Source organism: Meleagris gallopavo, chromosome 29 (assembly GCF_905368555.1).
Source record: "Meleagris gallopavo chromosome 29, MGAL_WU_HG_1.1, whole genome shotgun sequence".
Taxonomy (NCBI): domain Eukaryota; kingdom Metazoa; phylum Chordata; class Aves; order Galliformes; family Phasianidae; genus Meleagris; species Meleagris gallopavo.
Window position 1 is genome coordinate 220,349 of NC_139432.1, and position 19,908 is coordinate 240,256.

Genomic DNA, 19,908 nt, shown 5'->3' on the forward strand with positions numbered 1-19,908 from the left:
GTGATTGTTTAGTCTGGAGAAGAGGAAGTTCAGTGGAGACATTACAGCGCTCTACAACAACCTGAAGGGAGGCTGTGGCGAGGTGGAGTTTGGCCTCTACTCCAGCATAACTAGAGATTGGACTAGAGGGAATGGCTAAAGTTGCACCAGAGGGGGTTCAGGTTGGATATTAGGAAACATTTCTTCTCCAAAAGAGTGATCACGTGCTGGAACTGGCTCCCCTGGGAGGTGGCTGAGTCATCATCCCTGGAGGTGCTCAAGGAACATTTAAATTAGTACTAAGGGACATGATACAGTGGGGAATATTGGTGGTAGGTGGATGGTGGGACTGGATGATCTTGGAAGCCTTTTCCAAACTCGGTGATTCTACGATTCTACCTGGACACAGTACATGAGATGTGGCCTCACCAGGGTAGAGGAGAGGGGGAGGATCACCTCCACTGACCTGCAGGCCACACTCTTCTGAATGCATCCCAGGATACCACTGGCCTTCTTGGCCACAAATTCACACTGCTGGCTCATGGCCAACCTGTTCTCCATCAGGATACCCAAGGGCACTGCAATTCCCTAGCGGCAGTCTTAGTGGGAAAGGCTGAACCAACAAATGCATTCAGTATCACCACTTTCTCAGCATCCTCTGTTACCAGGGCACTCACCTCTCTCGGTAGTGGACCAACATATTCCCTAGTCTTTTATACTGACAAAATTCAAAAACTGTTCATGTTATCCATGAACTCCTTTGCAAGATTTAAATACTGGTAGCCCTTGTTGAACCCTTGCAGAAACTGACAGCACTTCCATATTCCTCTCACGTGGACAGGCCCTTTTCCCACATTTCCTACGCTTCTTGCCTCTCAGTTCACCAGTGTGCTCCTTTCTCCAGGCAGCCTCCTGACAATTTTCTCAGTTTCTTACTCTTAGGCATGAATTGATCTTGGCAGAAGTAGTGTTTAACTGCCAACCAATTCTCTTGGACAAATTCCCTTACCTACGAACTCTCAACCCATGGCAATCATCTAAGTAAGCCTTTGAGGAGGACTCAGAAATGCACCTGAAACCATCAGACATATTTATTTACCCATGGCTTTGCTGACTGATACATGGAAAGAATGGCTCACAGCTGTTGCTGGAAGCAGGCAAGGCTGTTGCTAGAACACAACTATTTTTGAGTCCCCAAGCAAGGAAGAAAACCAAGAACCAGTCAATCCAGAATGGGCTGAGGGCAGGAAGGTAGAGTGGTCAATGTTTTAATAATATATGCTGCATATATATGCTGCACATAATCCCCATAATCCGCACTTTACAACACTGCTTTTGGGACTCCAGAGGAGGGAAGCAGTGGTGATGGAAAAAGAGCTCTTGCAGGAAGGATGGGGTCATCTGTGGTGTGCTGTGACATCCCATCCCTCCCCACGAGCAGCGCAAAGCCCCACCAGAACCTTCCAGCGCTGTGGCTCCTGCAGCCCTGGCTGTGTCAAGAAGGGGTTTTTGTCAGAGATCTGCAGGATTTCCTGTTCCCGTGTGAAAAGCACAGAAGTAGTGTGCTGAGTCTTCAGGGCGCAGGTTATGCAAGGACAGAGAGATTATAGATCGGGAATCATCTCGGGAGCCTTTCACTCGACCCTCCACCTCAGGGCTGGATCTAACATAGGAGCTGGTGCTGATGTCAGACAGCCACTTGAGATGACCACCGGGTGCCTGACGGTACCACCAAACACCTGCCAATCTTAAGCCATATCCCTGGCAGGACAGATGCACGGACTCCCCAGGTGCTCGCACACCTCCGCCAGATGCTTCCAGTCTCCACTGTGCACACACTCCTGTAGAAGGACAGCATCAGGAGGCAGGCATTGCACATCCATGGAAGGAAGATGTTCCCCAGCCACTCTGACACTCGCAGGGCAAAGAGATGTCTACATCCTCTGCTGCCGCAGCCCCAGGCCAGGGCCGCTGCCCCAGCCGCCCTCCTCCGCGGGGCTCAGCCAGGGCCGCTCCCGCAGCATCCGTGTCCCCACACAGCCTCCCTGTGCCACGCACAACAGCCGCTCCCCGGCACCGAAGCCGAGCTCCGGGCCTCCGCGCGCCCGCGGGGCAGCAGCAGGAGCCGCGCCCGGCCCCGGCCTCGCCGTCCTCCGTGCCCGCCTCTCACCTGCCGGCCCCAAGGCCAAGGCCAGCAGCCACGGCCCCAGCCCGGCCGCCATCGCGCCCCGCCGCGCCGCCGCCGTCTGCCCGGGAGGCGGACAGGAGCGGAGCGGGGCCGCGCTCGGGCCGCCCCTCGTCGGGCCCCGGCGGGGCAGCGCCCACCTCTCTCCTCTCCTCTCCTCTCCTCTCCTCTCCTCTCCTCTCCTCTCCTCTCCTCTCCTCTCCTCTCCTCTCCTCTCCTCTCCTCTCCTCTCCTCTCCTCTCCTCTCTCTCCTCTCCTCTCCTCTCCTCTCCTCTCCTCTCCTCTCCTCTCCTCTCCTCTCCTCTCCTCTCCTCCCCTCTCCCCTCCGCCCGGCCCCGCGGCCCCTTCGGCGGAGGACGGGGCGGGCGCGGGGCGGGGCGCGGGGCAGCGCGGGGGGCAGAGGCGGAGCGCGGCGCCCCGGCACTCGGAGGCTCCGGGCCCTGGGCTGATCCCCGCGCAGCCCTCCGTGCACGACGGCTCTCGGCCCGCAGCCTCTCCTTGCACGGAGGGAGAAGTTTCTCTGTTGCTCGCTGCCTTTGAGGAGTGGCAGATACACCAGTGTGTTCTTCTGCTGCCCAGAGGGACTTGCACAGTCTGGAGAAATGGGTTGATTGGAAGGCAGTGAATAATAGAATGCCCTGAGTTGGAAGGAAGTCGAAAGGATCATCAAATAAAATGCCCGGCTCCATGTAGAGCTACTCAAAACCGTACTGCAAACCATACATGTGAAGGCAAAGCCCAAGTGCTTCTTGGTGCTGTGACTGCTTCCCTGGGTATTCTGTTCCAGTGCCTATTCCCCCTCTTGCAGAGCAAGGTGTCCCTAATATTTAATTTGAGCTTCCACTGGGTCCTATTACTGTCACCAAAGAGATCAGCACCTGTCCCTCCACTCTCCCTCATGAGAGAGCTATAGACTGCATTGAGATTCCCCCCAGGTCTCTCCTCTGGGTTGAAAAAAACAACATGACTTCAGCTTATCCCCCTTTCCCTCTAGACCCTTTCTCATCTTTGTTGCCCTCCTTTGGATGCTCTTTAATAGTTTAATGTTCTTCTTATAGTGTGACATGCAAAACTGCACACAGTTGAGGTGAGGCCACACAGCACAGAGTAGACTGGGACAATCACTTTCTCTTGACCGGTTAGCAGTGCTGTGCCTGCTGCACTGCAGGATACAGTGCATGCTGTATCCTGCTATGGCACACTGTTGACTCAGATTCAATTTCTGTCAACCAGAACTCCCAGAATCCTTCCTGAGAAGCTGCTTACCAGCCTCTCATCCCTCATTCTGTATGTATATCCAGGGTTGCTCTGTCCCAGGTGCAGAATCCTGCACTTGCTTCTGTTAAACTTCATGCAACTGGTAATCTAATTTGCCAAGATCTCTCTGCAAGGCCTCTGTACCTTCAAGAGAGTCAACAGCTTCTCTCATTTTAGTATTATCTACAAACTTAGCATGCAGTCAAGTCCTGTATTCAGATCTCTTATAATAGCACTACAGAGAGCTGGTTCTAAAATGGGGCCCTGGAGAACCCCACTGGTTACTGGTCACCAGCCTGATGTAAGTCTATTAATTATAACACTTTGTGCCAGCAAGTCAATCAGCCAGTTATTCACCCATTACATTATGGTTTTTGCCTAGTTTTATGCTGGACATTTTGTCCAGAAGGATAATGTTAGAAACAACATTGAAAGCTTGGGTGAAGTCCAAAAATAGTACATCAGCTGGCTGTCTGAGTAGCTATGTTTGTTCCTGTGGCTGTAGATATCACAAGGGATGTAGAGTTTTCTGCTGGGTGGATATCGTGAAAGGAGCTCCTTGTGAGCAAAATGTCCTGGTTTCAGTTAGCATAGAGTTAACTTTCATCCTAGTGGTTGACATAGTGCTGTGTTTTGGATTTAAGATGAGAATCATGTTGATGACACAGGTGTTTTAGATGACATACAGGTGTTTTAGATGTTTCTGAGCAGTGCTTACATTAAGTCAAGGACTGTTTGGCTTCTCAGATTGTTCTGCCAGAAAAAAAGGCTGAGGCTGCACAGGAAGCTGAGAGAGGACAGAATTGGGACAGCTGACCTAAACCAGTCAAAGTGATATTCCCTACCATATTATGTCATGTTGAACAGTGAAACTGAGAGTTGTCCAGAGCTGCTGCTTGGGCACTGTCAGCAAGCAGTAAGCATTTGCTTTGTGCATCACTTCTTGGTCCAGACTTGTTTAACATCTTCATCAGTGACCTAGGAGGGATAGAGTCCATCCTCAGCAAGTTTTCTGATGATACAAAGCTGACAGGTATGGCTGACACACCAGAATATTGTGCTTTCATCCAGTGAGACTTGGAGATGCTGGAGAGTTGTGTGGAGAGGAATATTCAACAAGGGCAAGTGTAGAGCCTTACACCTGGGGATGAGTGTCCCTTCCATCTGAAACTATGATTCTATGGCACAGTTTGTGAACTCACACATTGCATTGCTTATTGGCTCAGTTTTGGTCAGCAGCAGGTTCCTTTCTCAGCTGACTGGAACTGGCTCTTCCCTAACATGGGACAACTTCTGGACTCTCCTCACAGGGGTCATCCCTACAGTTATATTCTTTACTAAAATCTTGCCACATAAGCCCAACACGTGGATTTCCCTTAAGCAGGAATTCCGTGCACCCCTTTCTGTTGCACTCAGGCTGACCTTGCCATTCTTCTGACACTGCTGTTGTCTATGAGGCCTTCACTCTTTGTGCCCCTGTCTCCTGTACAAGTTATGGCTGGGATACAGTTAATTTTTTTCAGAGTATCTTGCATGTTGCTATCTTTTGGATTTGTAACAAAAAGACTGTTGATAACACTCTGATGCTTTGTTGTTGCTGAGCAGCACTAACACGGGATCAAGGCCTTCTGTTTCTTGCACTGCTCTGCCAGTGAGTAGATTTATCGTCCATGGGAAGTTCGTTGGGGGCACAGACAGGACAGATAACTCCAAATGACCAAAGAAACATTCCACAGAATATAATGCCATGTTCAATAATAAAATCTGGGAAAAAAAAAAAAAAAAGATGGAAGAAAGGGGAACATTCAGAGCTATGGCATTTGTATGGCATAACGAAGTCTTGCTTTCCTAGAAATGGTGGAATATCTTCCTGCTGATGGGTAGTCAGTTATTTTAGTTTATTTTGCTTTGACAGCATGCACTCTTTTTATTTCCAAGAATTCTATTCCTTTTCATTTTTTTTATTGTGTTCCCCATCCATCGTGGGAGGAGTGAGCAAGGAGCTCTATAGTGATTAGCTGCCTGTCAGGGTTAAATCAAGACGACGCCTAGAGGCATTGTAGGCTAAGGCTGAGGACTGCTACTTCCTGTGGCACATTTACAAAAGGCATGGAATCAGATTTTTGTTGAAGTCCAGTTGGATTTCCCATGGCTGTGCAAACCAGGCAAAAGTAGCAAGCTGAGTCTCAGGGTGCAGAGCACACAAAAGAAGAGATGCCACGGACAGAGAATTGTCCTTGGAAGACTCTGTCTTTTACTCCCAGCAAGTATTGAATGGTTGAAGAATCATAGCTGGTATAAGAAATGCTCTCAAGACTGCCACTGAGTACCTGCTGGTACTACCAAAAGTGATGATTTATCAAGGTGAAGCCATATCTCTGACAGGAAAGGAGCATAGAGTACCCCAGGTGCTCTTTGGCCACCACCAGCCTCAACAACTCAGTTATGCTTACACCCCTGCAGAAAGAGAACCCGAGGAGCTATGAGGAGCTGAGCACACATAGGGGAAGGGGTAACATTCCCCAACCACTCCAGCACCCCTGGTCCAGGACAGACATAGACACCAATATCCTCCGTCCTTCCAAAGTGCCTGGCCAGGGGCACTGCCCCAGTTTGAAGTGGGACATGGGGGAAGATATGAGTGTTGTTGGTTTATCTGCAAACAGTCCTGTAGTCCATAGTCTGAACACCTCTACAGAAATGCAGAGAGGTGTTGGGGTGGGAGAAGATGTTGGAACTGTTCTTATGTCAAGAAAAGAATTATTTCAGGGATGAAAGCACCGCCAACGTAGATTTTGCAGAGCTTGTTCTCTAGTGCTGTTTATAGTGATGCAGATTTTGCATGGGTGAAAACAGGGTTTAGCTCATCGTGGTGTTTCACACCACAAGAATAAACTGCAGCATCTTGGAAAGAAACATTTGCTGTTTCTAAGGGGGGTGTTTTATTTTCATAGACCATCACAGAAAACTGGTGATCACAAAACTCATTATCCCCTGAAGATCCAAATGCTTCCAGGACATATTCGAAGGAACTTCCCAGAAGCTGGTGGTACCAAAAGAAATTCAAAGTCCTGTAACTGTCCTCAGTGGTGTACTGGCAGGGCAGAAGCACTGCTCAATTGTGGTTGACATCTCAGAGAAGAATTCCTTTTGGGGCTGCCTCCAGTGACACCTGCAACACAGGCAGACATACGTTCGCAAAGCAGCTTGCTTCTTTCTCTCACTTACTTCATGTTTATGTCCTCAAACCTTCCTGTCTTTCACAGAAAGTCCAGATATGTTCCTTCATCACCCCTCTGCATTTCTCCCTTATTTTGTCATTTTCTCAGCACAGACCTCCACATACCCAGTTAGAAACCTTGGGACACAATAGAAAGCTCATGAATATACACACCTTAGTGGATTAGTAGGACACATGCTGGCAAAGAGGTGATGAAGATCATCTTTCTGAGCTCCAAAATCCCAGCCCTTCAAAAGACTCTTAAGCATTCTGCATAATAAGGTGCTTTTGTCAGTGACATCCTGCAGACTGCTGGGGTGTGCATTAGGGGTCACACCTTCAGGATGGGAAGGGCAAGACTAAAGCCCATTGACATCTTGCCTTTGCTTGTCTTGGCAGCAGAGGATGAAGAGAGTCTCAGTGACTTCCTGCACATTTTTCCAGGTTTCTCTCTCCAGTCGTAAGATTTATTCTACAAAGGAGCATCTGCCCTTCATTGTAGAGTGTATATTCTTTTGTGTGCTATTTGTTGGTGGGAGAGCTTTTGAAAGCACAGCGGTACTTTGTAATGTTCAAAGTTTTCAGAAACATGGGTGTAGCATTCTTTTATAAAGGTTCTGTGTTTCTCCTAGTTTAACTTCTGTAATTCTGGAAGTAGCAGTTCAGCAACTCTCCACACATGAGTATCTGGAGACACAGGGAGAAGATGATGAAGGAGAAAGGAAGGTGTTTTAATAGATGAATGTATCAATTCCTGTAACAAGAGAATAGAGACCTGATTTTGGTGAGTCTTAGCACTGGCTGCAGCAGAGCAGGCTGACAGATCTGTAGAGCAGGAGTATATGCAGCCCCATCTGCAGCACTGTAATGCACCTGTGCAGGACACAGGGAGAACTTGGTGCTTCCTAGCTGCTGTTGGCATGGCACAAAGGAATAGGATCAGGATCAGGATTAGGAAAGAAGTAGGAGACAAAATCCTCAAGTTCAGAGCCTATGGGTAGAGAACTGTTGAGGAACAACCCCAGCACTGAAAACTAGACCTCAGGGCCATGCCTTTCCTTCCATCTTCCTGGCAGATCCACAATCTTCATTTTGTTGAGTAATTTGTATCTGAAGTAAAGAGGCCCTTTCATCACTGCACATCTAATTCTGCAGCAATCTGTCAGCCAAGGCAGTATTCTTCTTGTGCAAGATGAGGTCTGCCCTGTAAAGAACAGACCCTCAGTCAAAATCCAGCCAGGCAGTGAATATCCTGTGGACAAAGCAGCTGTTGCTCTCTGCAGATCTGGTAGTACTCTACCAGAAGAAAAAGGGATTTTGTTTCAAGGATTTTGTGACAGACTGCCTGACTGATGTGAAAACCTGGAGAGTGGTGATGGGAAGGAGTTGTTTTGGTGCAGCACTTGTAAAAAACTGACAAGGATCCCACAACTGCCCATATCAACATGATTGCTCACCATCCTCTGCTCACTGTTCTCCCCAGTTTCTGCATTTCCCCCACCCTGTTGCCCATACTACAAAGTGACAAGGCTGACTAGGGGCTGCAGTGTAAAGGAAAGATAACACAGTAGTGAGTGTTTGATGCTGGTGCACAGCAATGTGCAGAGGCATACTCTAGTGCTGGGAACCAGGGCTTCTGCAAAGCAGATGGGACAAGCTGTGCCGGGGTCAGAATGTTCTTCTGCCCTGGAAGGAACTCTGACCTCGTCCTTTAGACTCCCAGGATGTAGAGTTACTCCACCACATCCCTGTGCTAGAGCTAGATGAGCCAGAGGACACTGGACCACTGTTTGCCACCAACAGCTGCCCTGATAGGTCCAGCATATCTTGGGACTCTCAAAAATTGCTCACAGTGAATATGGGCCCTTGGCCTGGGAGTAGATGGTAGCAGTAGATGTACTTGTTTGACTGTATGTTGGGGTGTGACCCAATATAGTTGATCAGTAAGGTAGTGTGTCCATGCTGGTCTTTGCCCAGAATGACAAGGTCATAGAGATCTCTGATTATTTGCAGGTAACTGCAAATTCTCACTAGTAAAGTATGATTATGATTACTTATGATTACTTAATATCATGCAAGGCTATAATATATACTTTGGAGTATCATCAATACAAAACTCACCAAATGGGACCCAGGAGTAGGACTAATTTAAGGCAAAGTCTTCCTCTTCATGGATAATCCATGGCATGGAGGCTGCCAGACATTCCCAGCAAGGATCCAGTCCATCTAGTACCCCTTGCAGGTTAGTTCCTAGTTCTCTTTTCCTCCTCTTGTCATGTTTTCCAGCACCATGACAATATGAGTCCCTTGCACACACCTCATCCCTTTATATCTGAGTCTCAGGAAATTGCAGATTATCCCTCCCCAAAGGAACTATTCTCTATTGAGTCAAGCCTATCTGAGGAACACCTATGGTGGGTAGACTACCCCTTTCTGACAATTGACAGAGGAAATAACTGACCAGTAATTTTCTCTGCTATTCTGTAGTCAGACTTTGGGCAAAGTGAGCCATTCACAGCAGGAGGCAGTGTCAGATACAGTGCAGAAGGCCATTGGGAATAATCTTCACTGGAGCTCTCTGCAGCGTTTCCACCTCTCCAATCCAAACAGAGTTGAGGAAGAACAGAAGGTGTGAGCATGTTAATTTGGCAGGGTAACTCACGATCTTTGTCTGCACTTTTCAGTGACTGTTCAGGCTACATAGTGTGCCCCTCAACACCTCCAGCAATGCTAAGGATTGACATTGCCTTTCGGCATATATGAGGAGACACCACTGTGAAGGAAGGGAGAGAGATTAACCTAATGAACAATCGCTATCAGGTGCAAGATGGGGAGAAATAAACATTTAAAATGTAATTTGGAATGAGTTAGTGGTGCCCTCCATCACATTTACTATTTGTTCTTCCAGTTGTAGTCCTTTTCTTACAAAACCCTGACCTCTTCCTCACACACTTGGATAATTCTCAAGCATGAGGAAGAATCAAAACCATGCTGCTAACACCCAAACTACAAGCTCCTTGATCCTTCCAGCAGTGGGACTGGGTCTAGCCATGTACTTCTACACTATTGCAGGCATGGGCTATCTGTTTCAAGTTCCTCCTTCCTTCAGCCCTCCTATTCAGCCCATCCTGTCCCTCCTTGTGACTTATCCTTCCTCTGGATGCATGCTCTGTATTTGACCTTGGAAGTTCCCAGCTCAAACACTTGCACATTTCCTCCTGCTGGAATCAAAATCCAACTAAATTCATGTTTAAGCCACCATGACTAGTACTGTCTCCTTCCACCACTGCTACTGTTTAGGGGTGGTTAGTTGTGTCACCAAACAGACAGCATGAAAGGAGTACTGTGTGCAGACAGAAAAAAAGAGTCCTCAGATTTGGGATGACTATCAGTTTTCTGTTGGGCAGAGAAACCAGCACAGATTCAGGGACATGGGAACACTTCCCCAGCCATTCACTGGTGGTTCTCCAGAGCAGAGTGCAAGTATGAACACCTCCCTGCAGCGAACAGAAAGTCTTCCTCAGTCTCAGGACAATGGAGCTTCCTCACATGCTGAGGGCTTAGCTGAAAGCTGTTAGGCAGAAAAGAAAGTTTTCCTCCTCGTGGTGTTTTGCCTTGCAGTTAAAGCCACAAGAGTAAAGGTCCCTGGTTTTTCATCGTGGCCCCGACAATTTGGACAATGCTCTCAGATATATGGTTTGAATTCTGGAAGGTCCTCTGTGCAGCCAAGGCTTGGACTTGATAATCTTCATGGTTTCCTTCCAACTCAGGATGTTCTGTGATTCTGAGAAGTGTAGGAATGTCTCCCAGAAAGAGCTCCCTTTCCTGACAGGAATAGTTAGCAGAGACAGTGCAAAGCACAGCAGAAGGACAAGAAGGTCAATATGTCTTGTTAATACTCACTCCCATGCCCCAAAGTAGCAACCCTCAATAAGCATTTCTGATGGTTAGTCTCTCTCCTTAAACCCAGGAGAGCTTTGCTGGGTTCTTTACTCATTTCCCATGAGCTTGGACATATCTGTAAAAAACAAAACAGTATGTTCTTAATGATACTTGTCCCTGTTGCACAGGTTGCGTAGGCAGAGACAGCGTCACTCTAAGCCCCATGTATCCTTGCTGGGCAGGATGAGCTCAGAGCTACATGTGAACGGTGGTGAGAAGCAACTGCTTCTCAGAGCACCCACACCTTCCTGTACACAGCTGCATGCTGCAGGCACCAGTGTGTGCTCAGTGCACAGAAGTAGACAGCTCTGTGCTGAAACTTGACATCCCGCACATGGAGAAGCACATGGGAGTTCTCCATAGAAAGCACAGAGGAGAACCTCCCAGAACTCATACGAGGCCTGAATGCATTCACCCACAGCAGTAGCTGAGGGGCCTGGGTTAGGTGCTGCTGGTACCAGTAGATGTAGAAAACCGAGCTGCTGGTGGAGAAATTGCAGTGCAGTCTTGTCTCGTGTCCTATCTGAACGGCTATTTCTGTGCATGACCTGTAAAGCCAGAAAGACATTTCAGCACAGCTTGACTATATACCTATCCTATATATTGTCTCTCTCTCATGCATCTATCACTGTACCAACCTGCTCACTGTCTCTACTCTACATTTCACTGTTCACAGGCTGTAAAATCCTGAGCTAAGTACACATGCACTTTTCTTTCGCTACTTATACCTTTCAGCTTACCTGTTTTATCACTCCAGGCTCTGAGTCCATCTGTTCTGTCAATTCCTGAGCTGTATTAACCCTTTATTTCTTTTGGCAGAAGAGGTGAGCTATGTCCCACCTCACTTTGTGATTTCTTACTGTGAAATTTACTGCATACTTCATCCTACATATTCTGTCCAAGCTTTTTCATTGAGCCACATCTAAGTTCTTGCATGGACTCAGCCTTCTTTCCTGCTCTATCAAGGATTATACACATCTCCACACAGACTAACAGCATTTTCTCCAGTACATCCAGGAGGACACAAACTCCTATCTACTATTCTGGTCTGTTCCCTAGCAGCAATCCTTCTTTCACCATATATACCTACGAATAGTGCATGTAATATGCCAGGTATCTGCAAAAAAGAAGGCCAGAGACTTATTCATCTCCATACTGTCATTGCTTCTGACATCTGCCAAATTATTTGCTGTACCCACCTGCAAGCCCTGCTATACCTACAGAAAATATTTCCAGTTCTACCAGGGCGATAGCATTTATATTCCCCTCCCCCTCCAGAAATGACGGAGTGCTATCTTGCCCCAGTCTTCCCCCTCAGAATATCGCATCTCACCGAAGTCTGTCAGTCCCATCAAGGCTGTCAGAAAAAGCAGGACCATGTCACACTCTTGCCTTCACTGGGTATCACACAGTGCTTGGAACGAGAGAGCTCAATCTGGCAAGTTCTCAGCTTCTCTCTCTGCCACCTATAAGCAGCATCTAGACTTCAACAGCAGGGGTGGAGCAAAGCTCTCTCTGCTGCTCCAAAGGAGCACACCTCTTCCACAGTAAGGATCTCAAGAGTGAAGAGGAACTGGTGGTTAAACCTCTCAAGAAAAAAATCAAATCAATCTGTTCTGTGGTGAGGGTTACCTATGGTCAGACACAGACTTCTCAGCTTTGGGAGCTTCTTACATGGAACGGAATGGTTGAAGGGGACCTACAGAGATCTTCAAGTACAACTGCCTTGTGTGGTCAGGCCACAGCTGATTTTGCTGGTTGTGAAGGTCACTTAGTCAGTGATACGGTAAAAAGTCCCAAAAGTGACCGCTATGTACTTCCCCCACTTTGCCCTTCCTGATGCACATAGCCAGTCCCAGCAAAGAGTAAGTGTCCTCAGTGAGCTACCCCTGCCATCCAAAACTCAGCCAGACTCAGATACCTGCATCTACCTCTGCTGCCAATGAATAAGGGATTGCTTCTACTGCCCTTCTCCTCTGTATCCCTAGACACAAAGGAACCTACAAACAGATGTCAACTTTCTCTCCAACATTCCCCATTCCCAGGGCATGGACCAGGTTCTACAAGGGAAAGATCTCCATGCACAGCTCCTACTGCAGAAAGCCCCGCAAAGAGAGAGAGAGACACTCTCCAGCTCTGGCAGAAAAGGACTTCTAACCACAACCTTCTGCTCAGCTGTCAGGTATATGCGCACATAGCCTTCTGATTCAACATGGGCTGCAGAAACCCCCCGACTCAGCTGAGCACTAAAGCTGAATATTTTTAATGCCTCTCAAAGGCAGTGAGGTGCCCACCAGCACTTCTCTTTGAGGACCCTGTGTGGATAAATTAGCACTGTGGCAGGAAATGAGTTGCCAAAAGGGGTCATTAGAATGAGCATCAAGTGCGGAAATCATCTCTATACCAAAGGTGCTGTGTTTAGGGCAAGATGAAATCCTGTTAAAAAAACTCATGCTCTTGGAAAGCAATCGCGAGCCTCTCATTGAACACTGGGCTGGGTAGAAGCTTTCGAGCACCAGCAGCGCCCCCTGCGGACCGAACTGTGCCGCCCGCCGCGGTTCGTGCCCGGCCGCAGCCCCGGCTTCGCTTCCCGTGGGTCTACAGCGCAGTAATACACCGCCGCGTCCCCGTACCGGGGCCGGGCGAGCCGCAAGGCGCTGGAGCGGCGGTCTGCCGACACCGACAGCTGCCCCGCCGGGTCCCGCACCTCCTTGGAGCCTTTGTAAATAAACCCGATGAATGCGAGGCCCCGGCTCGGGAACTGACGGTACCAGTAGATGTCAGCGTAAGACTGAATGTTAGGGTGCGAGCAGGTGATGCTGATTGCGGTGCCCTCGCTGGTCACTGCCGACGGCTTCTGCTGCACCTGGGCTCTGCTCACAGCCACTGCCGAGAAGAAAACAAGAAAAACTCAATAGAAAGAAGAGAGATCAGGAAGAAGCAGCACGGACAGAGATGAGCGCGATCCCGGCCCCCCGCAGCCCGGCCCCGCCGGCGGCGGCCCCGCGCACCCAGGAGCACCGCGGCCAGCCCCGCCAGCCCCGCGGCCCGGCACTGCCGCATCCCGCCGCTCCGCCGTCCGCGCCGCGCTGCCCCCGCCAGCCCCGGCTCTGCTCCGCCCGCGGCACCTCCTCCTCGCCGCCGCCAGCTCCGCCCCGGGGCTGCGCCCTGCGCCGGCGTCACGCGGGCTTGCTCCGGGCTGCGAGTGGTTCCCATCGGGAAGAGGATGCTGGGCTGCAGATCTCTGTGAGCACAGGGGAAGCAGCGCTGCCAGGGGAGAGCTGAGGGCCCCTTCCCCAGAGCTCCGCCTCCAACAGACACACCCCCTCCCTCACTGCGGTTCTGGCACGGCCAAGGAAGCTCCCTGCACCACGGTGTCCCGCACAGCACAGAGGTACAAGGCGCTGTCAGACAGCTCGACTTCTGCCAGCCGCAGGAGGCTGTATTTCTCGGTGGTCTTCAGCCATGTGCTGAAACGGCCGTTCTGCTTGGAGCCTGCTGCTGTCTGATATGTGACCAGCTGGGGAGCTTGGCCTTTCTTCTGCTGGTACCAAAACAAGCCATAGAAGTAAGGTGTCTGGTATGTGCAGGTGGTCTGGAAGGTGTTTCTCTCCTCCACTGTGACCTGTCCTTCTTGCTGGTTGACAATGGTCTGCCCCACGGCATCTGCAAGAAGAAAGTAAAGGTGAGCAGCTCTGCAGGGAAGGTTCCAGGCTGCCAACATGGAATGGATACAAAACAGCAGGAGAGAAGGCTCCCTGTCCTTTGTCCTGCAGAAAGGTGTTGATTCCTGGGCAAAGGAAGGTGGTTTTGGAAGGAGCTCTGAGCTTGTAGGCCAGAGCAGATCCTGTGCTGTGCCCCTGCTGAGAGGAACAGGGAGCAGTCTGTTGTGGCTGCGCAGGGTGAGGGACCCATGGAGCCATTGGGAAAAGATGCATCGTATTTCTCCAGTCCTGTCAACATAAAGGGTTCCTAAGTCCCTCACTGTACACAAAGCTGAGCTGAATGGTTGCAAGTGTGATCTTTGGCTGTGCCAGGAGAACACAGAAGACCACAGCCCATATGTATCAGTCAGTATTCCCTTAATGCTATTTTTAAGAGATATTCAATGTCAGTGTTGTGATTTTGACAGGATCTGCTTCTTTCTGTTGGCAAGGCTGAATTGTGGGACTGCAGGGATAGCTGCAATCTGTATGGGTGGCAGCTGCTGGGCCAGAAGAGAAAGGCAGAGAGGGAGAGAAGGGAAAAGTAGGAGATGATTTTGAGTTCTCTCTTCTCCATTTTCCCTTGTCATTTCCAAGAGCAGCAGTACCTTGAGAGAACTGGTGCAAAGCCACAACAGTCAGTCAGAATTTGCCCAAGGTTTACTGTTACTCAGGAGCTGTTTGCCTCAAAGCCCTGGTGAAGCTGGTGAGGGCTTCGTGGGGAGAAGATGGATGCCTTGATTAAAAGCCTGCACTTACCCAGCAGTTGTCCCAGGAAGGCAGTGAGGACGAGAGAGCTGCGGTGCATGCTGAGACCGAGCCTCCTGTTTGCTGAGTGAGAAAGAGGCAGAAAACCACCTCCCAGCCCCAAGATGACAGAGCTGCCGGAAATGACTCTGCTGGCTCCACAGGCAGGGCACTCACTGCCATAGCAACACCCACAGGTAACAACACCATTTCTCTTATGAGCCCTAAGCTCAGAGGCATGTCCTGTTCTCCTCTCTGGCTAATCAGGATTGCAGTTCCCCTGTGGAAGCACTCACCTTCACCCATTAGATTCACACCACTCCCACATAATGCACCCCATTAATGTTAACATTGGCCCTCAGCACAGCTAATAGCCTTGTGTGGAACCTGGCTTCTCTGGAGCAGAGTGATCATCCCAGCAGGTGTACTGACTTGAACTTTTTGTCCTTGCTCCTCCCCACTCCCCCATTTCCCACACCTTTGATCTTTCCCCCTTTCTAAGCCTTCCTTAAAAATTTTGCGCACTCCCACAGGACCCTCTCAGACGTTCCTAATCTTCATTTTCATCTTTTCACTTGTCACTCACAAAGCTCAGGCTCCCCCACTTCAAAGCTACACCTGTAGTTCCCTCTTGGCCCATCAGTTAGGGGCTGAAGAGTTCTGGTACCTCTCCTTGTCTCCCTTTTTGCTTAAAGATTTGTGCCGTTGCGTTCTTTATCATAAACAGCTGACCAAACCAACCAAAGACTTTCCATGCCACCCGAGGTCATGCTCAGCAACAAAAGCTGAAGAAGAAAGACAGTGGGGATGTTTGGAGAGATGGTGTTTGTCTTCCCAAGAAACTGTTCTGCGTGATGAGCCCTGCTTTCCTGGAAGTGGCTGAACATGTGCCTGCATACGTGCCTACTGATTAGATGTAGTGAGTGAATTCATTGTTTTGGTTAACTTGCATGCTTGTCATTGAGCTTGCCTTATATATTGTTTCAGCCCATGAGTTCTTGGTCTTGCATTTACCTTTCCTTATTCTCTCTGCCATCCCATCCTGAGGCTGTGGGGACCTGAGCTGTCTGTGGGGGTTTAATTAAAAAGTAGTCCTGGACCTCACTTCCAAAGATCCCGAATCCTGTCACACAAGCTCATGGTCTTAAAAGAGAGCCACAGTGGGGACCACTTGAAGGTGTCTGTGATCTCGACATGCCGTGCTCATGAAGGTGTGCAGCTGGAATCCCTTATTCTGGGGGATGCCGAGCTGTGCGAGGGACATGTTCCATGTCAGCAATGTCAGCTCGAGCGGGGCCCGGAGGGGAGAGGCGGCCCCGGCGGAAGGAGTGGCAGCGCTCCCTGCGGGTCCGGACGGCACTGTGTCCCCGCCCGCCCCGCCCCGCCCCCCGCCCGATGTGGTTCTTGCTCTGCCGCAGCCTCGGCTTCGCTTCCCGTGGGTTCACGGCGCAGTAGTACACCGCCGCGTCCCCGTACCGGGGCCGGGCGAGCCGCAGGGTGCTGGAGCGGCGGTCGGCCGACACCGACAGCTGCCCAGCCAAGTCATGCAACTCCTTGGAGCCTTCGTGAATGAACCCGATGAATGCGGGGCCCCGGCCCGGGAACTGACGGTACCAGTAGATGTAATCATTGCGCTCTGTATGGGGAAGTGAGCAGGTGATGTTGATGCCGGTGCCCTCGCTGGTCACTGCCGACGGCTCCTGCTGCACCTGGGCTCTGCTCACAGCCACTGCCGAGAAGAAAACAAGAAAAACTCAAAAATCCCCTTATTCCAATAGAAAGGAGAGAGGTCAGAAAGAAGCCGCACGGACAGAGATGAACGCGATCCCGGCCCCCCGCAGCCCCGCGCACCCAGGAGCACCGCGGCCAGCCCCGCCAGCCCCGCGGCCCGGCACTGCCGCATCCCGCCGCTCCGCCGCCCGCGCCGCGCTGCCCCCGCCAGCCCCAGCTCTGCTCCGCCCGCGGCGCCTCCTCCTCGCCGCCGCCAGCTCCGCCCCGGGGCTGCGCCCTGCGCCGGTGTCACTCGGTGCTCCGGGCTGCGAGTGCTGGGCGCCTGTGCGCGGGCAGCGGGACTCTGGCTGCTGCGAGCTGGGCTTTGCGCGTCCTTCTGCGCTGCCCGCGGCACGGCCGTGTGCGCGGAGAGCTGGGGCAAGGCTGTGAAAGCTCTTCAGGCACAGGAGAAAGCAGCAGCTCGCCTGCAGCGTCCCCAGCCAGAGTGGCCAGCGGGAGGGCATCGTGTCGGAGTGTAGAGCGCGGCATCGGCTGCGCCCTCGTCCCCCGACTATACCCGGCGCTGCCGCAGCTCTGGAAACTCGGCAGCGGGAACGGTCGTGTGAATTTTTCAGAGAGCAGTGTCATCCCGAGACATCCAGGAGCAGGTACACCTCTTGCGAGAAGGGCCCTTAAGAATCCCAAAGTAGTGACCCAGGCTGACATCAGTTGTCAATGAGTCCTTGTCCCTTCTCTGCACAGTATTTACAAAAAATTAAACCTTATGTCTGAGAGAATTGTCCAAACACTTCTTAAACTCCAGCAGGCTTGGTGCCATGACTACTTCACAGGGAATCCTCATCCAGTGCCTAAACAATGCTAGTCTCAACTGCAAAATACTTTTTAGTAAACACTGCAAGAAAGCTCCTCAGGATGAGGGAATGATGGTGACACATGAAGCACAAGTGGAGAACGGGTTCAGGTGAGTGAGAAAGGGCACAGGAAGAACTATAAAGATATTGCAGATGTTTGGAAACAGCCATGGAAAACATCATATTGCATGATGAGGATAGGAACCATAAAGCCAAGAGTGTAAGTCAACGTTGTACTCCTACAGGGCAACCTCAGAAGAGGCCCATTATCACAGTAGAAATGGACAATGATATTAATGGTACCCACTCCATAGCAAGACAACAAGGAAAATGTTGAGATCTACAGGTGCTGATCACTCCCCACTGTGTTAAAGGTGAGGCTATTCCTTCCAAGATTAGGAGAGACACGGAGCAGATAGTGACAAATAGAGCCATGTGACACCTGGGATGATAGAATCACAGAATCCTTAGAGTTCAAAGGGACCTCTGAGGGCCAACTCCCCTGAAATGAACAGAGACAACACAGTTAGATCAGGTTACCCAGGGCCTTATCCAGTCTCGCTTTGAAAATCTCCAGGGATGGGGCATCAACCACATCACTAGTGCCTCACCATCCTCACTGTAAAATATTTTTTCCTTATATCTAACCTAAATCTACCCTCCCTGATCTTGTAAGCCATTTCCTCTTGTTCTACCACCACAAACTCTGCTAGAGTCTGTTCCCTTCTTTCCCGTAGCTCCCCTTCAGATACTGCTTTCAGGTCACCTTGCAGCCTTCTCTTCTCCAGGCTGCACAGCCCTAGCTCTCTCAGCCTGTCCTCATATGAGGGGTGTTCCATTCATTTTTGTGTCTCTTCCCTGGACACTCTCCAACAGGTCCATGTCACTCCTGTACTGAGAACTCCACATCTGGATACAGTATTCCAGATGAGGTCTCACCAGTGCAGAACAAAGGGTAAGGATCACCTCCCTCAACCTGCTGGCCATGCATCTGCTGATGCAGACCAGGATACGGCTGTCCTTCTGGGCTGCAGGGGCACATTGTTGGCTCATGTCCAGCTTGCCATCCACCAGTACCCTTGGGTCTTTTTTGGCAGGGCTGTGCTCAATCCTTTTGTCCCCCAGTTTGTATTGGCAATGGGGTTCCCATTAACCCAGGTGGAAGACCTTGCACTTGGATTTATTGAACCTCATGATGTTCATCTGGGCCCACTGCTTAAACCTGTCTAGCTCCCTCTGAATGGCATCCTGAAAGTTTGGTGTGTCAAACTTGCTGAGGACCCTTTCAAATTACCTGCTTCCTTTATATCACCCATGGAAAATGTCCAATCCACCCACAGATGTAATTTGGTGCCCGGTCTCACATAGGTGGTCCTGATACTGCTAGGCTAAGAACTCCAGTGTCTGACAAGCTTTTTCCTTTTTCAGTTTTGTGAAGATAATTAAGAAGGATGACAGAAACTGCAAGCACTATTGTCCAGCTGAAGCCCACATCATTCAGCACTGCCAGATTTGTACTCTAGTGTCCACTCAGGAAAAAACCTATGCCACCTGCTGCATTTTCATGTGAATGCCCTCCTGAAGTGTCACAGTTTGGCCTGATCGAGCCTAGACCCGTGTCAGGAGACTGCACCCTGGTCCAGTGCAGTCCATATCAATGCGTGGCAAATGGTTGGGCTGTGCTCCCAGTATTGGGGCAAACAATTCCAGGTACAATGAACCCCCCTCCAAATGAATGCATACATTCTGTGGCCAGGGGAATGGAGAAGAATGCACTGGCATTGTCAGTGTGGCATACCACTTGGGTGCTTTTTAGTCCAATTCGTACTGGAATTCTAGCGTGTGTGGTATGTGGTACAGCAGCACTCAGTGAGGGTGTGAATTCATTCAGATCACAATAATGTACTGTCAGCCTCTGTTCTCCATTGGCTTTACACACCGGCTGTATGGGACTACTAAAAGGTGAGTTTTGCTGATCACTTCCTGACTTTCTAGTTGGCGAATCAGCTTTTGAATGAGGAGCAAGGAATCGCTGTTGGTGCAGTACTGCCGCCTGTGCAGTCAGTACCTGTTGCTCTTCCATTTGTAGCAACCCTACAACAGACAAATCTTCTGATAGGCCAGGCAAAACAAACAACTGCTTAACACCTTCTCTGTCTACAGCAGTTATTACAAAGGCCCATTGATACCCCTTTGGATCCTAAAAATTCCCTTATCTTAGGTTATCAATACGAAGTACAGATGGAGCCCCTGAGCCAGTCACAATAGAATGCTTTTGCCAGTCTTTATCAG

At 50.1% G+C, this 19,908-nt stretch overlaps 1 pseudogene and 2 gene segments (V, D, J or C); all 3 read right to left on the reverse strand.

Annotated features, from left to right (window-relative positions):
- Positions 1–10,016: 10,016 nt before the first annotated feature.
- Positions 10,017–12,814, reverse strand: LOC146542522 (T cell receptor alpha variable 5-like). The segment is given in 2 exon segments: positions 10,017–11,120; positions 11,869–12,814. Coding segments are annotated over 2 exon segments (402 nt in total).
- Positions 12,815–13,000: 186 nt separating this feature from the next.
- On the reverse strand, positions 13,001–13,937 carry LOC146542523 (immunoglobulin heavy variable 5-51-like). The segment is given in 2 exon segments: positions 13,001–13,469; positions 13,595–13,937. Coding segments are annotated over 2 exon segments (612 nt in total).
- A 2,473-nt stretch (positions 13,938–16,410) lies between these two features.
- Positions 16,411–17,023, reverse strand: LOC116217820 (T cell receptor alpha variable 4 pseudogene; annotated as a pseudogene). The gene is made up of 2 exons (XR_014879988.1): positions 16,886–17,023; positions 16,411–16,763 (listed from the first exon to the last, which is right to left on the reverse strand). The product of XR_014879988.1 is annotated as a T cell receptor alpha variable 4 pseudogene (transcript).
- Positions 17,024–19,908: the final 2,885 nt, after the last annotated feature.